Here is a 15,597-nt window from a genome sequence, read left to right as displayed (position 1 = left end):
GCTGCATGTGCAGAACCAGCCCGTAATTCAAATGTCACCTTTCACAGCTTCATGACACCACGTCCGAGATGTCTGCCGATCTACTAGCAGAATTTGGCCAGGGCCCTGTCCCAGCCAGTGGCTCTTCTGGCCAGCAGAACCAGAAAAGTCCATTCTTTGATGACCTGAATCAAGAGAATATCGATTTTTTTGGAGCGCCGGCAAGTGCTTCACAGCACAACAGAGCTGCGGATCCAACCCCGAAGACAGCTGGGAAGCATTCCGCAGCTCAAAGCCCATGGGAGTCCCATTCTCAGCCGAAATTTGACTTACCCCTACATCAAAACAGTGACGTACTGTTCGATGCAGCATTCGACACACCAGCAAGTGACGCGGATGACGACTGGGGTGAATTCGAGGGACCGGAATCTACTTCCCAGCAGGCTTCCAGGCCAACGGCTCCATCCCAGCAGTCATCAATAGCTACATTTCCCAAATCACAACCTCCACAACCTCGACAAGATACATTTGGGACCTCGGGGGCGGTTAACTTGCTGGACTCCCTCTCAATAAGCGACACGACACCAACGCTGAACCAGGAGACAAAGGTTCCCCCAAATAAACAACATTCCAAATCTAATAATCAAATCCAACCAACATGGGATGATGATTCGTTCGGTGACTGGGGTGAGTTCGCCGATGTACCCGCTAGCAAACCTCGACCAAAGGTCTCGGAGAAAAAGGCAAAACCACCTGTCAAATCTAGCAACCCGCCAGCATCAACCTGGGATGATGACGCCTTTGATGATTGGGGTGATTTCACGGACGGGCCCGGTGCACCACCGGCCTTCAAATCCAATCCGATATCGCCAACAGTCGCCAGTCCAGCACCTCGAAGCTTCGTCTCTGGAAGCTCGGCATCTTCACCCATCGTCCGCCCAACGAATATTCCACCGCCATCTGTACTTCTCGAGTTATTCTTAGATGTGTTTGAACATCTACAAAAGGAGGCCACACTGGTCAAATCCCAACTACGATCCTCGCCATCAAACACAACCAACCTTTCCGCGATTGCGCCAAATATCCACAATGCGCTTGAATCCGCTGCCCGTGTGATTGCAGGGCGAACTCTCCGCTGGAAACGAGACACCATTCTCAGCCAGAGTATGCGAATCGGTCCTGCTCGTTCCGGCAAATCAGGTGGCATGAAACTCAACAGCGTGAATAAACACGAGAACATCAAAGAAGAACAAGATGCCGTCAATGTACTTAGCCTTTGGCGCGAACGGGCGGCGGTCTTCAATGCTGTTCTACAAGCCGCCGGTCAGCGGCCCATTCCCGCGGTCCCGGACCCGAGTGCGCTCAAAGTTACTGTGGCTCGATCGGACCAAGGAGCGTTGAAAGCTTCCCATTCATGTGCACTGTGCGCGCTCAAAAGAGACGAGCGAGTCTTACGGGTGGATGAATCGGATGTACAAGATAGTTTTGGCGAGTGGTGGACAGAACACTGGGGTCACACGCACTGCCGACAGTTCTGGGAGACAAATCAACATCTCCTCAGGCAACGATAATGCGTTTATAGAGAAATAGTTAACACGATGACCCAATGCTAAATTATAACCGGGAAGGGGCCCGATATCTTCTCCGCCTCGATAAGAGTTCATCTTTGCCACTTTGTGATTCGTTGTGAAGCCGCCCCAATCATAGTTCTACTTCCTCATTCCCCCCCGCATTTTCAACATGTTAACATAACCCTTGTATCTTGTCAACTTTTCCACTTCACTCCAATATATACACATGGCGGGTGATGGAAGAGTCGCAAAACGATCTTCGAATGCGTTAGTGAAAGCACTTCCGCGAAAGTCCGGTCGCTAACTTCATTAGTTGTGTGCGATGTCGAAGACAAAAGATCAAATGCTCCGGATCGCAGCCCTGCGATGGATGCAGCAAGCGCAAGCTTTCATGCATCTTCAATGATCGAGACCAGAAGATACTGGTCACAAGAGGGTAGGTCCAATGCAGAATCTGCGAGTTCAACGGCTAATGATCGACACAGGTACATCATGGAGCTGCAGCAGAGGATTGCGCTTATAGAGCAGTCCGAAAAGGGCCAACGGAGTCCTTACAGTTCCAACTTTGATACACAAACCAATGGTCTGTTTAGGCTTGTGGCATTTTAGCCAAATGTCCCTGCTGATTTATTACAGATCCAAAGGACCACGAAGATGCATCACTGGACAGGATTACTCCTAAGGATCATGATGAGTCCCAGGACTACGAAGACCCAGATTCTGGCTTGACAAACCCGCTCTCAAGCGGCCCTCCTGCCTTCATGGCAGCGGCGAATGGCCGGACGTGTATGTATTTTTTATATCTTGCAATGTACAATTCTAACGACACCAGTCTATCTTGGAACATCATCAAACTGGTCATTCACTCGGCGAATTCTTAGCTTGGCACACCATCGTGCCTATCAGGAGGCACTGTCGCCAGAAGCTTTACTATTTGACGAAATGACTTACGAACTCCCGTGGGACGGGTTACGAACAACCCCGGGCCCAGATGTTCCCGTCATTCCTACTCGCGACCACACTATGTATCTGATCAACGCCGTCAAATTCCGATGTGGGCAATTGTATCACCTCTTTGAGGAAGGTGAGTTCATGGCCTCATTACGGGAATTTTACTCGGGGGATGGCAACACCATGACCAATAGTCTATGGTACATCCATTTTCTCCTAATCTTGGCGTTTGGCAAAGGATTTGTTCAACCCAAAGCTCAAGGGAAAAAGCCGCCGGGGGTTGGCTACTTTGTCAAAGCTTTGCAACTTCTACCTGACCCCGGCGCTCTATACCGTGATCCTATGGTGGCGACAGAAATCCTCTGTTGTATCGCGTTATATTCCCAGTGCATCGATTGCCGCACATCGGCGCACAACTATGTAAGACACTCTGAGAAAAGGAGTTGTGTAGTACTTGACTGATAAAATCTCCAGATTGGGCAAGCCGTGCGGATGGCCATGGCACAGGGAATGCACACTAGGATGCCAGTCGAAGATTTGGGCCATGACACGGTTCAGAGATGTGGCAAGATCTGGTGGACAGTTTACATTTTAGACAGAGAAATGACCTCTCTAATGGGTCTCCCTCAGTCTATCAATGATCGCTACGTGCAAACCCAGCTTCCCACATTCTCAGACCAAGCAGAGACCGTGTCTCTCGAGATGCATATCAAGTTGTCTCAGATTATCGCTGAGGTCAACAGCAGTAAGACCCATCTGTCCCTCTTGCTATTGATATCATCTAACAGTTTAATAGAAGTATATGCTATCGACGGACGCATCAATCGAACATTCCTGCTCAGCACTAAAGCCGCATTAGCGAATATTGCAAGCCTTGCCGATGAACTTCGCGAAGCAGTACCGTTACATTTGGACCGAGAAGTGAGCGGTGTTTCACGAACGTCGGCCTCTTTACACCTTCTATATCATCAAGTATGTGGTTCTCTATAAACGAGAAAATGCGGTCGCTAACCTTGGTCAAGTGTATCATCCTCGCAACCCGACCTCTGTTATTCTGCTTCCTCAAAATCCAATTCGAGTCACCAGAATCCTGCCTAGCATCCTTGAATGCCTCCCGAAACGTTCAAAACTTGATGCAAATGTGTCTTGAATCTGCCCAACACATCATCAGTATTCTCCACAGCCTACAGATCCAAGGTCTTCTAGGTACGAATCTAAGGCAGCTATCCTCCCAGATATATTCAGACTGACTCTCTGGTTCCAGAAACCTTCCTTCCCTTCGACCTCGAATCCCTTTTCGTATCAACAGTGATCCTCCTACTATGCCCGGCAATCGACCCCCGCTTACTAGACAGCCACCCCAGCTGGTTGGAAAAGGCCTACGCAATCTTCGATGAAATGATCGGAGACGGGAACCAAGTAGCCAGTTTCCGGCGGTCAGAGCTGCAAAGACTGGACGAGACCTTGAGTTGCATCTCTCAGGGTCAATCTCGACCTTTGACGGTGCCTAATTTCTTCCCCCAGACTGATGTTCTTCCTAATCCGCCTTCTCCATCTTCGACATCCATCCCGGAGTCAATACCACAGCCTCTTCAATACAATGCTCTTCTCAGGCAGGATCCTGTGTTGGATGGAGAGTGTGATTTCGGGACGATGTTGACTTCAGCTGAAATTATGGCTGTTGCGGATTCTATTGAGACATTTGATACCGAATGGGTGTCGAATGCGATGGTCGAGCATAGTATTTGGTAGATTGTCATGTGTAACGAATGTGATGAATCTTAATGTAACTTTGTTCCCAATGTATTGGTATTCAATTGGAAACGCTCCTGAAAACGAAACTTGAATGAGAAAGAAATATAAGAGCTGTATAAACCAAAAATTCTAGAGAAGCTATCTAAAGCTTAGACGATCTCCCAGGCCGAATCTCAGCAAGCTCCTTCGACTCTCCAATTCTCCAACTAACATCACCACCCCAGTTTCCCTTCTCACCAGCAGGCTTAGGTTGCTTCCACCTCCACCTCGTAATCTGCTGCTGCCCAGCACCCAAGAAATCCCTAACCCAAGACCCAAAGATAGGGAACATTTTAAATCCATGCCCAGAATCACCAGAAAGCACAACAACCGAATCGGAAGTCTCAGGAAGATAATCAATAATAAAGTCCGAGTCATCAGTATCAGCAAACCAACAAAGTGACCTCCTAACCAACGGCCGATCCTTCAACGCCGGAAGCGTATGAGCCAACAACTTCCTCATCTGCTTCTCATCATGCTCAGGTATAAACGCACTCTCCTCCAACGAACCAGGCATATGCGAAACCCCAGTCTGAGCATCAGTGTTGATATACCCACCCCCCATAGGACAAATCTTCAACAGGTTCGTCTCAGGATCAGGCTCGAACAGGAATCCAAGGTCGCGCGCATAGGTTACGGGGATATTCCGCAGCATGGACGTTTCCTCGTCGGTCAGATGCACATGAGCAACAGACCACGACTTCGCAACGACCTTCGTTCCAAGCTCGGGAACAAGTCTGCCGACAGCACCGCCCGCTGCAACAATTACCAGCGAAGACGGGTGGAATTTGCCGTCTTTCGTGCGGATTCCGGAACTCTTTCTACCCTTCGACGCGCTCACGTAGACGATCTCGTCGACTGCGCCGCGTTCGCCGAGGTAGAAGCGGACGCCGGATGCTTGCGCGGCTCGGTATACTGCTTTCAGGGCGTTGCCTGAGTGCGCGTATCCGTCGAACCGGTTTAGGTAGCCGTTCCAGCCGGTTAGCGGACCGTTTAGTTGCCAGCATGCTTCGCGGATGTCCTCGTCGCCTTTTAGAGGGACGACGTGCGGCTTGAGCTGGGCGTTGCCGTCTGCTGCGGCGCGGAAGCGGCCGAGAGTTTCGACGGCCTTTTGGGGCGCGTTACCGGATACACAGTGTAGGAAACCGGTTTGGTGGAAATGGGGGGCAAATAGGGGGGTTTTCCAGGCGGCGATGGCTTTCTATAAAAGATCACGGAGACACTGGTTAATATATGTTTTTGGAGAATATAGTATGCAAGTATGTATATAACGAACAATTGTCAGATCAGTATAGAACGGATCCTCATACTCCGCGCGAACAATCTTGTTCAGATCATTGGCGGCTGAGAAGCGCGGAGGGATATGATCATCTTTCTCATAGATGGCCACATTCGTGAAGCCATCGCGAGTCAGATGTAGAGCGGTTGAGAGGCCAAAGGCTCCTCCGCCAACGATTATGATCGGGTCGGATTTGGAAACTCCCATTTTTGGTTGAGATGCGATTGAAATAATGGGCGACCTGCCAGATTTGCCTGTAGTTATAGCTATCTATAATTCTCAGGTGTTGGCCCATACGGTAACCTGGCCGAGCTATCTGCAGAGTGCGGGGAGGGCGGAGAGGAGGCCGTCGGGAGGCCTCCCGGCGTGGATCGCATGGTTTTGATAAGCTTCAACGTCGGATTTGATAAGGGCATATTTGATCCTTAAGTGTGAGATATTTAGATTGTCATGTATGACCTGGCTTTGTGGGGTTAAGTGGCTGCAAAATTATTTTCGGCATGTCTTGCGGCCCCGGTCCCGTACGTATCTTATGAACTTGTGTAAAAAGGCATATCTTGTTTATGTATCTAAGTTCTCTTTTGTCGCCTGAATTAATGAGAGGAATATAATTTATAAGGAATGTACAGTGCAATAATATGTATAGATCGAGGAGGGAGTAGAAGCCGACACTTTGGTAAGTACTCGCATGACGAAGTTATTAACGACAGATTAACACTACAACCGGGCTATTTTTACTATTCTTGTACCTAGCTAAGATCCTAGCTAGCATACCGCTACAAGAATGTATCTTTCTGTGAGGCATAATCTGACTAGTATACCAATGCAAACTAGCCGAAAATCAAGTCTGAGTGCTTTGAACTTACAAGAATGGTCATTGTAAACAAAAGTGTGATTGAATTCTGAGAGCACATATTTTGCTAAAGCGTCTATAGAACTGTTCATAATACATCCGAGAAACCTCAGTGGTTGCTGGGGTAAGTGAATCCCTCCTGAGGGAAGAACTCCTCCTTGATCAAACGTGGGCTGACGAAACGGCGAAGAGGATCAGCGCTACCAGCCTTGTCGTTAGTTCCACTGGCGCGTGCACCACCGAAGGATTGCTGGCCAATAAGCGCAGCAGTGGTTTTGCAGTCTATAAGAATAAGATGGTTAGCTTTGGTCATATGTCATATCAGAATTTATGAGACATACTGATATAGAAATTTCCAGCAGAGTAGCGGAGAGCATCTTCGGCCTGGCGGATGGCAATCCGGTCCTTGGCAAAGACAGCACCGGTCAAGGCGAGACCACCTCCGTTGCGGTCAACATCCTTCAGGGTCTGGGCCCACTCGGCGTCCTTGTAGACGTAGACAGTGAGGACAGGACCGAAAATCTCCTCGTTAAAGAGACGGTGGTCTGGGGAATCGGCCTGGTATACAGTGGGGTGAATGTAGTAGCCCACGGAACCATCATAGGTACCACCGGCAATCAGCTTCAGCGAGGGGTCCTTATTGCTGGCATCAATAATACCCTTGATCTTCTCGAAGGAGGCACGGTGGATCACAGGACCCATAAAGGCAGACAAGTCCTTGTCGGGGTTTCCAATAGTGATTTCCTTCACACCAGCCTTCAGAGCAGTGAGGAACTCCTCAGCCCGAGACTCTGGCAGGTAGACACGAGATGTGGCAGAGCACTTCTGGCCTTGATACTCGAAGGAGCCACGGATGGTGTGGTTAACGGCACTGGGGATATCGGCCGAGGGGTGAACAAGGTGGAAGTTCTTTCCACTGGTCTCGGCCACCATGCGAGGGAACTCGCGGTAGGACTTCTGGGCAACACCCTGTCCGATCCGGCCGAACAGAGAGCGGAAGACATTCGAGGAGCCAATGAAATTCAGACCGGCGAAATCACGGTGCGCAAGCACAGTGTCGGTGATAGCCTCCGGGTCTCCAGTCACGAACTGGATAACGTTGGGTGGAAGACCGGCTTCCAGAAGAATTTTGTAGACCAAAAAGCTGGCGTAGACATTGGATGGCGAGGGCTTCCACAGAACGACGTTACCCATTATTGCGGGTCCGCAGATCAGGTTTCCACCGATGGCTGTGAAGTTGAAGGGGGAGACGGCGTAGACGAAGCCCTCCAGGGGACGGTACTCCACACGACTGCGTCAGGTTAGTTTACAAATTCATTATGCCTATAGAAGATATAACTCACCTCCACATGCCGTCACTGCCACGGGTAGGCTGCTTCTCCAAAATCTCACCGGCCCAGTTGCAGTTCAAGCGGAAGAAGTCCGCCAATTCAGCAGCGGCATCAATTTCTCCCTGCCAGATATTCTTGCCCTGGCCAAGCATAGTCGCCGCGATAAGCTCATATCGGTACTTAGTGCACACCAACTCAGCAGCCTTGAGAAAGATCGAGGCACGGTCAACAAATGGCGTATCCTGCCAGCTCTGCTTGGCCTCCAGGGCGGCGTTGATAGCTTCGTTCGTTTGTTCCTTGGTAGCGAGGGGATAGTTTGTGAAAGTGGTTCCGTGCTCGGCGGGTAATGGCTGATCCCAGGACTGGGAGCTTGCTTGGAATTTTCCGTCGTAGAAGAGCTCACTCCGCACGGGCATCTGAGAACGAAGCTTCTTCAACGCTTCTTCGACCTTTGTGCGCTCTGGGGACCCTTTCCTATATTCAAGCTACACTATGGTTAGCTTGACTTGGTCTTCATAGTTGATGTCCACTCACGTTTGGCTCGTTTCTGGCATCAGGAAGACGGAAGGGCATGGTAGCCTTAGAACGGGTCTGCACAATCCCCGGAAGGGAGCGCAGACGAGGGCTAGTTAGCCGTGTGGCGCGCAGTCTCATGAGGGAAGCTGTAGACATGGCGAATATCTTGTTTGATGGAGTCAACAGCGATGTGAACTTGAAGAATCATGAAATCGAGACGAACAGATGAATTTAAAGGTCAACCAACCCCTCGTGAAAGCATCGGGGGCTTGTCCGTTACCCCACAAATGGTATCTCATTCCGACCGAGCTATGATGCTCTGATTAAGCTACAATGCACAGTTGTTACTCGAAGTATGCGACGTCGGGAGGGTAGCCGATCCCCAATATCGGGGCGGGTTAAATAGTCATTATCAGCGTGTTTCCAGGTAGATAAGCAGGAGAGAGAACTATGTAGCTCAAATCACTATGGAAATTCAATCACATCAGGTTCGTTGGAACAGTACACATCTGGGCCAACTGGTGGGCGATCTGGTTGCGGCCACATTCTCCGCGACCCTCGTGACACCTGCAGTAGCAATTATCGACCGGCAAGTCTCAACTCCAAGTGTGCTGATAACTACTAACAAGCACTTAGATCCATCGTCGAGCAATCTGCATTCAAACAGTCAATTCTCCACGGCCTACGCCGCCATGCGATCGCGGCACTGAAACAACCACACCTGTTTGTTTTCCAGCGCCCATTCGGCTATATCTGGGCGCTCTACGCGGCCACTTACTCCGTCGCCAACGTAACCGACACCGTCAGTCGCAAGCTGGGGATAACCGCAGCGGGGACTATCACCTTTGCCACGACGATGCTGGCAAACGTCCCGTTAGCGCTGTGGAAGGACATCCGATTTGCGCAGATCTATGGCTTCGGCAAGACTCCCGATGCCAAGACTGGCTATTCTACGCCCCTCAGACAGAACCGGTCGATCGCACGGGCTGCCGCTGCTATCTTTCTGGTGCGCGATGGTGTCACAATCTTTGGATCGTTTACGCTGGCGCCGTGGCTCTCAGCTGCTATCCCTGATAATCTGGCGGCCCATCCTCATACCAAGCCGGTCATCACTCAATTGACTGTTCCTGTATTGACACAGTTGGTGGCTACTCCATTGCATTTGCTTGCGTTGGATATGTATACGAGGCAATATCATGTACCCTTTGTGGAAAGGGTCAAGCAGTCGCAGCAGTATCTTGCCTCGTCGACTCTGACGCGTTGTGTTCGTATTATTCCGGCATTTGGAGTCGGATGTCTGGCGAATATAGAGTTACGAGCTGCCTTTCACGAGAAATTGACATGATCATATGAAATACTTTCTACCGTTCCTATCTTATATCTAACAACCCACTGTGCCAATTAGGCACATCTATAGTCTATCAACCACCTTTATCCAACATGGTCCATGAAAGTCGCGTCATCTCCTGCTCAAGCGTGCTCAATCTGCGTATCCCCAAGTCCACACTTCCCAGTATCATCAGGATAAGACAGCAGCTCTGACTGATAAGGCATCTCCCGTGCAATTCTCACAGTATCGAAGACAGACTTCGACTGAACAAAGATATCGTCAATCTCTTCCAATGTGCGGCCCTTGGTCTCAGGACAGAAGAGGTAGAAGCTGACACAGGCGAAAGCGCTGATACATGCATAGATAATATAATAACGCCAATGGATAGTAGCAAACCCAACAGGGCTCACTTCAGCAAGGACGAAGTTGAAAAGCCAGTTTGCCGCAGCCGACATGGCCGTAACCTTGGCACGGGTACGTAGGGGTGCAATCTCAGCAGCGTACATGAAGGGGACAAGGAACAATCCAATGGGGAAGCAGAATAGGGCGATGAAGTAGAATAAGAGGGATGCACTCGCTGCGGCGTGGTTACTCAGATCGCTTGATAGTCCGGCCAGACAGGCCTGGGCAATAGTCATACCGGCAGCCGCGGCGATAAACAGTGGACGACGTCCAACTCGATCAATGAGTAGAACAGCCAGACCAGCGGCCACGAACTGCCAGATCTGGAGACATCCAGTGATGATTCGGGCGATGGTGCCCGAGTATCCCAAATCATTCTCGAAGATAGTATCGGAATAGAAAGTGATGATATTGACACCGGTCATCTGCGCCAGGATGTTCACGCCCACAGCAATAACCGTCCGGTGTAGATGGCCATTATTTGTAAGTGCGAACGGCGAGGAAGAGCCCGTCGACTCGTTGTTCTGATCCATCACAAGCGACTGCCGAATAATCTCCAGCTCTTGCAAGACATGTTCGGAGTCAACCGACACATCTTCCATGCGGGCTAGCACTTCAGCTGCTTCGTCCATTCTTCCAGCACGCGCAAGCCAACGCGGAGACTCTGGCAGAAGCAAGATACATGTCACAACAACGAGAGCGAATAGACCCTGGAAGGCGATGGGGAAACGCCAGCTAACAGAGTTGTCACTGACATAGTAAAGTCCGAATTCCAACCATGTTGCGAGGACAATGCCGCCGATTGCGAACCATCCTTCCAGCAGCACCATCCGACCACGGGCTTCTGCGCCAGATGACTCGGAGACATACATTGGGATGGTGGCAGTAAAACCACCCACGCCAAGGCCTATATATATTCAGGTTTGGTTAGGTCGTGATAATTGAGTCATTGATAGGATAGGTGATAGGTCATTACCAGTAATGACTCTACCAGCAATAAGCTGACCGAGTGAGAAGGGAGTCGACTGGATAGCTATACCGACCAGAGCGATGCAACCTGCTACGAAGATGGTCTTGCGGCGACCGAGCCTGTCGCCCAGAAAGGCGCAGGAACCGGCGCCCAGTGCACATCCGACTTCATATATCGCGACCGTGGTACCTTTCCATGGTCAGCGGAGTCTTTTCTCCTAGCTAAAAGTTTGCATTGCTCCTAGCACATACCTTGAATCGTAGAATTATATGAATTTCGACTTCCCGTAGTATTGACAGTGTCGATTTGAGGGAAGACAGCAATGAACGAACCCAGCGTCAACAGCCCATTACAAACTGCCTGATCGTAGCCCTGGAGCACGAAGCCAACAGCACCAATGAGACCGATGACGAGGCTCAATGACTTGCCCCTAAGCTTGTCCGCCATGACAATTCGATAGATAGACTTCTAGCAAGAAAGATGTACACTTTTTGGGCGAAAGCGTTGAAGAATTTCAATTCCTTGCGCGAACACGCGCAAGGGCCGGGGCAGATAATAAATTACAAGCGTAACCTTGAGATATCCCCACCCTCAAAGCGAGGGGCCCCAGACTCGTAACTTAGCTGAATGAACTAAACGAACTAACGAACTAAACTAGGACTGGGGAAAGACAAGCTTACCAAGCTTCGGACGTCGGCCGACCAGCCAATCATATTGTTTGATTAATATGAAGAGTGGGACTTAGACTTTGAACTAGCCGTGGTACAACGCCGAATGCCGACCCTCCCAGCCATCTCCGCATCGAGTCCGCCCACAATATCTCTCCACAATTACCTTCGGAGTCGGCAATTGGCTCTGCGATTCGGAATACGGCAATTTCTACTCTCCGGCCGATAGTCCAGATCCATTTCCCCTCTTATGTGCTCATACGTAGTTTTGTGTCCGAGGTTTTGCCTTGCCCTCTTATCTTCCGTATTACTTTTGTGCTTGCGACAAGTATCTCCGAGCCAATATTATTGGTTGGTGCTTTATACCTTACATGGGTTCGGCCCGACTTGATTAACTCGCATCCCTTCGAGCCGTGAGCTGTTATTCTCTTTAACCTAAGCATTGTCGTTTGTCCGCCGGTCTGGTTGTCTATAACATCCTGTTCAAGTAGGCCACCATTTCTATATGGGTTTCAGTCGCCACAGTCAGACCTTTGTTGAAAATTGTACATGTAAGACCTGCACATTCTTGACCCCTAGCATGATCACGCCATTGTGGTCCTGAGTCCCTATATTTTGGTTACTCGTAATCTTACAGAGAAAACTTCTGTTTTGTGCCTCTTTTGGTTATCTTGAAAGCAATCCTCAGTTAGTAGGTCTCCGAAGTTCCGACCTCGCATGATGCATAATCTTACATGTAGCGCTCACTGACTCTGGGTGAGTCATGGTACATGTATGTTTCTATCTAAATAATTATGATTAACCTATTACGCTGTTATCGACCCTCTCAAGATAAGACCATGATGCCCCAATCAACACAAGACGGTGATACGCTGCGCTAAAATAGGGGGCTACTTATAATGTCTCCAGGATTTCCGAATTTCCCCCTAATCCTTCTACCTTAAAGAACCCTATGGCCCCTATTGCTTGCTATACTCACCTAGGTAGCTAAAAAGGGTTCCAAACGGTAGACCGGCATGGCTTCTTCGTTGTCGCGTGCCCGTTGGACATATTCGGCCAGCAACGCCTTTTGCAAAAATAGAATAAGTGCACTCCATGTACATGGGAAGACATATTTATCTGATGCGATGTCTATATTTATGTGGTTCCACTTCGTGCTTGTGCTCATCATTCACCTGGATCTTGATGAGAATTGATAGGTAAGCACTGACAGCGAATTAGGTCGGAAAGGGGTCCATTGCAACTTGGTTCTCGCGCATATCTGGGTCACATTCATCCAAGGTATTAATGGCAATAGTACTTTCTCGTAAATCTCACAGTGGAGTCTCTTTAAATGTGTGAATTGCTACTCAGAGTACTGCGACTGCAAATCCTCCTTTTCAATTGTACTTTTGCAACGTAGAAAATGGGTGAAATGGGTGAAAAGGTGAGAAATGAAAAGGCCAGAAAGAGAGAAGCAAGGGTAGCGAAAAAACGATGCTTAAGCCAGTATACTCGCATCGAGGCATGTGGATCTCATGCAAAAACTGACAAATACTTCATGAGTGGCGCTGTCTACAGTGACTTAGTTACTCGTATGGATGGAGTACATGTAGCATGGCTAGTAGGATCATTCGGTCGCACCGAATCAGTTCAGCTTCGACTCAATGACAGGTCCACTGATCTCCACATGGTTCCTGCAAGATCTATATCAATGTTCCGTCATTATTTAACCGAACCGGTTGTACTCCGTTGTCAAGTTACGCTCAACACTTTTCCGATACTGCAACGATTCAGGCGTAACCACGGAACCATGCTTCACGTGGTTGAAGAGCCTCAGAAGTAAAATAAAAAAAGTTGCATCATTTGCATCCAGCATTCTGGGCGTCTTTGGCTTGCTCCAAAGGGAGTGGATTGGGGTGCGGAGTCTGGAGCAACTCAATTAGTGTAGGTATTCACTCGCTTCGGTGGCTCGAAGTATTTGGGATACTATTCCGTACGTTTTTCTTGGCCTTCCAAGTACGGTGTGAAAAGATATCAACAATCTAAAAGCCCGGGCATTTTAAAACCAAGGTATACTAATGCATGAATCATTTTTAGCATGGATTACAGAGTAGGGCGTATAGGGCCCTCCTCTTTGAAATGTGTACAATTTACATGTCCCTGTTAACCAAGCCCCCTTCGCTCCCAGTATACTCTTGCCAGGGTGCGTTTCAGATGATAGTTACACATTTAGAAACATGATGTTTCAAAGTTTCAAGTTCATAGATAAATATAGAACCGTTCGCAGCCCCCAACTTCTGGCCGCTACAGCAATGATCACCGCACCGCCTTAATGACGCAGGGGCTAGCCCCAAATCAACCTTGGCTGAAACATGCAAACGTGATATCTATACCGTAGAAATGGTTCAAAATGATATAAATTGTATGATAAAATGGTATGATGTATAATAAAGTGAATAATGGCATAATGGTAGGGGCCATGCAGATATACGCCTGTCAGATCCCACGCTGATCGTGACATTCATGAGTGTAAAAAGAAGGGCTCAAAGACAAAAAGGGCTGGTCTTATAGGAAATAAAATAAAGAGAAATAGAAATGCAAAGGAGAAATAGCAAGGAAAAAGGGGGAAATTTCCGAAATCTAGATATACTCATCATCCTCAAAATCCGTATCCAGAGACTGAGCTCGGGCTCTTTTTCGAGAGATTTTAGGGGTGGTTGGAGTAGTGTGAGCAGGATCGGACATTGCTGAAGGCGTAGCACTTGCGCGATCTCGACGCTGTTGTTTTGTTTCAAGTAGTCGCATTTGAGCTTTGCATGCATTCGGAGAGTAAAATCTCGTAGCGCCCATTTCTTTGATCTAGAACCAGAATATGTTAACGCCTTCCCAAAAGCCTTTTCGGACTTGCTAGATCTTACCATATCTGATAGGGCACGGTACTTGTCCCTTTCCCAAAGTTCATGTGCTTGAATAAGGAGCTGGACCTAAATTGACACATGTATTAGACAAATGATCCAAAAAGTAATAAGACATTCCCAAGCACGTAGCTTTCAAGGTCATGAATAGTGCAACACATACTCACATCTGACTCGTCCCAACGCGCGACTCGCTCTCGCTTCCGACGGAGATGACGCATCTGCAAGCGCGCCTCGGAGGCATCTTTATTGAAATGCTGCATGAACATATCACGGATAACCTTCCAAGCAACGCCCTGGTCTCGCAGCGTCTCTACAAACGAATCCTCGTCTTCGGCTTGGGGATCACGACGTCCGCGACCAGGAGCACGAGGCCGAGGCGGGATCTGTGGAGAAGGATGGCCATACATGCGCTCGCGCTCCATTTGCCGCATGCCCTCTGGGTTTGGGGCAATGTTGATTGGCTGGTCACGGGGTGGTTGCTGCGAAGAGGTGCGTTTCGCGCGCTTGGGTGGTGGAGCTTGGGGGGACATGTTCGGCGTTCGGTCCATGCCCATCAGGGTGTTGTCTGGGGCGTACATGTAGCTGGCATTTGGTGCTGAGGTCCGAGGGAATTCACTTGGGAATGGGGCGCTGATTCCCAGGCCTTGTGGTGCTGAGATAGATTCATTGATGCTGTATTGGTATTCTTGTGTGTGGTAGTCCTGTGAGTGGTGACTGAGTGCTGGACTTGGTCGAAATGAGCTATCCGGGAGACTGATTGGGGTCAGGACGCTTGGTGGGACTAGAGGCTCTGTGCAATATTGAGGATTGACTCCCATGAAAGGGGACTGTAGTATTGCACGGTCAGCTTGGTTTTGGATCTATACAAAGTCTCGACAAATTGCATACCGCGTCTATGGGCCAATTAGCCGGTATACCTTCATAGTACTCCCGCAACTCTTCCGAGCATGGGACCTCAGGACGACGAGACATGGTTCTGACTGGTTGCCCTTGAAGATGAAACACGCCTAGTAAACCACCGTCCGCTGTGTTGTCTGAGTGGAAGATAGACGC

The 15,597-nt window shown here is 49.2% G+C and overlaps 6 protein-coding genes across 6 annotated transcripts; 2 read left to right on the top strand and 4 right to left on the bottom strand.

Moving 5' to 3' along the window:
• Positions 1 to 68: 68 nt before the first annotated feature.
• On the top strand, positions 69 to 4,253 carry PENARI_c001G06444 (uncharacterized protein; the record flags this gene model as incomplete). Its single annotated transcript, XM_022626645.1, has 8 exons — positions 69 to 1,402; positions 2,036 to 2,133; positions 2,187 to 2,336; positions 2,383 to 2,921; positions 2,976 to 3,246; positions 3,298 to 3,473; positions 3,524 to 3,707; positions 3,766 to 4,253. The coding sequence occupies 8 exons, from the start codon at positions 69 to 71 to the stop codon at positions 4,251 to 4,253; spliced, it is 3,240 nt and encodes a 1,079-aa protein (XP_022493668.1).
• Positions 4,254 to 4,398: 145 nt separating this feature from the next.
• Positions 4,399 to 5,781, bottom strand: PENARI_c001G01969 (NAD(P)/FAD-dependent oxidoreductase; the record flags this gene model as incomplete). Its single annotated transcript, XM_022626267.1, has 2 exons — positions 4,399 to 5,496; positions 5,572 to 5,781. The coding sequence occupies 2 exons, from the start codon at positions 5,779 to 5,781 to the stop codon at positions 4,399 to 4,401; spliced, it is 1,308 nt and encodes a 435-aa protein (XP_022493502.1).
• A 755-nt stretch (positions 5,782 to 6,536) lies between these two features.
• PENARI_c001G11409 (uncharacterized protein) lies at positions 6,537 to 8,430 on the bottom strand (the record flags this gene model as incomplete). The annotated part of the gene is made up of 4 exons (XM_022627023.1): positions 6,537 to 6,709; positions 6,769 to 7,718; positions 7,771 to 8,243; positions 8,293 to 8,430. The coding sequence occupies 4 exons, from the start codon at positions 8,428 to 8,430 to the stop codon at positions 6,537 to 6,539; spliced, it is 1,734 nt and encodes a 577-aa protein (XP_022493633.1).
• Positions 8,431 to 8,607: 177 nt separating this feature from the next.
• PENARI_c001G01149 (uncharacterized protein) lies at positions 8,608 to 9,619 on the top strand (the record flags this gene model as incomplete). Its single annotated transcript, XM_022626211.1, has 2 exons — positions 8,608 to 8,627; positions 8,911 to 9,619. The coding sequence occupies 2 exons, from the start codon at positions 8,608 to 8,610 to the stop codon at positions 9,617 to 9,619; spliced, it is 729 nt and encodes a 242-aa protein (XP_022493181.1).
• A 125-nt stretch (positions 9,620 to 9,744) lies between these two features.
• Positions 9,745 to 11,423, bottom strand: PENARI_c001G00562 (sugar porter family MFS transporter; the record flags this gene model as incomplete). Its single annotated transcript, XM_022626163.1, has 3 exons — positions 9,745 to 10,913; positions 10,983 to 11,165; positions 11,228 to 11,423. 3 exons carry the CDS (start codon positions 11,421 to 11,423, stop codon positions 9,745 to 9,747), a joined length of 1,548 nt encoding a protein of 515 aa, XP_022493499.1.
• Positions 11,424 to 14,266: 2,843 nt separating this feature from the next.
• PENARI_c001G09319 (uncharacterized protein) lies at positions 14,267 to 15,516 on the bottom strand (the record flags this gene model as incomplete). Its single annotated transcript, XM_022626857.1, has 4 exons — positions 14,267 to 14,485; positions 14,545 to 14,610; positions 14,709 to 15,371; positions 15,433 to 15,516. The coding sequence occupies 4 exons, from the start codon at positions 15,514 to 15,516 to the stop codon at positions 14,267 to 14,269; spliced, it is 1,032 nt and encodes a 343-aa protein (XP_022493095.1).
• Positions 15,517 to 15,597: the final 81 nt, after the last annotated feature.

This window comes from Penicillium arizonense, assembly GCF_001773325.1.
Source record: "Penicillium arizonense strain CBS 141311 chromosome Unknown PENARI_contig001, whole genome shotgun sequence".
NCBI classification, from domain to species: Eukaryota; Fungi; Ascomycota; class Eurotiomycetes; order Eurotiales; family Aspergillaceae; genus Penicillium; species Penicillium arizonense.
Note: the sequence above shows the minus strand (reverse complement) of the source record. Positions and strands in the feature narration are given on the sequence as shown.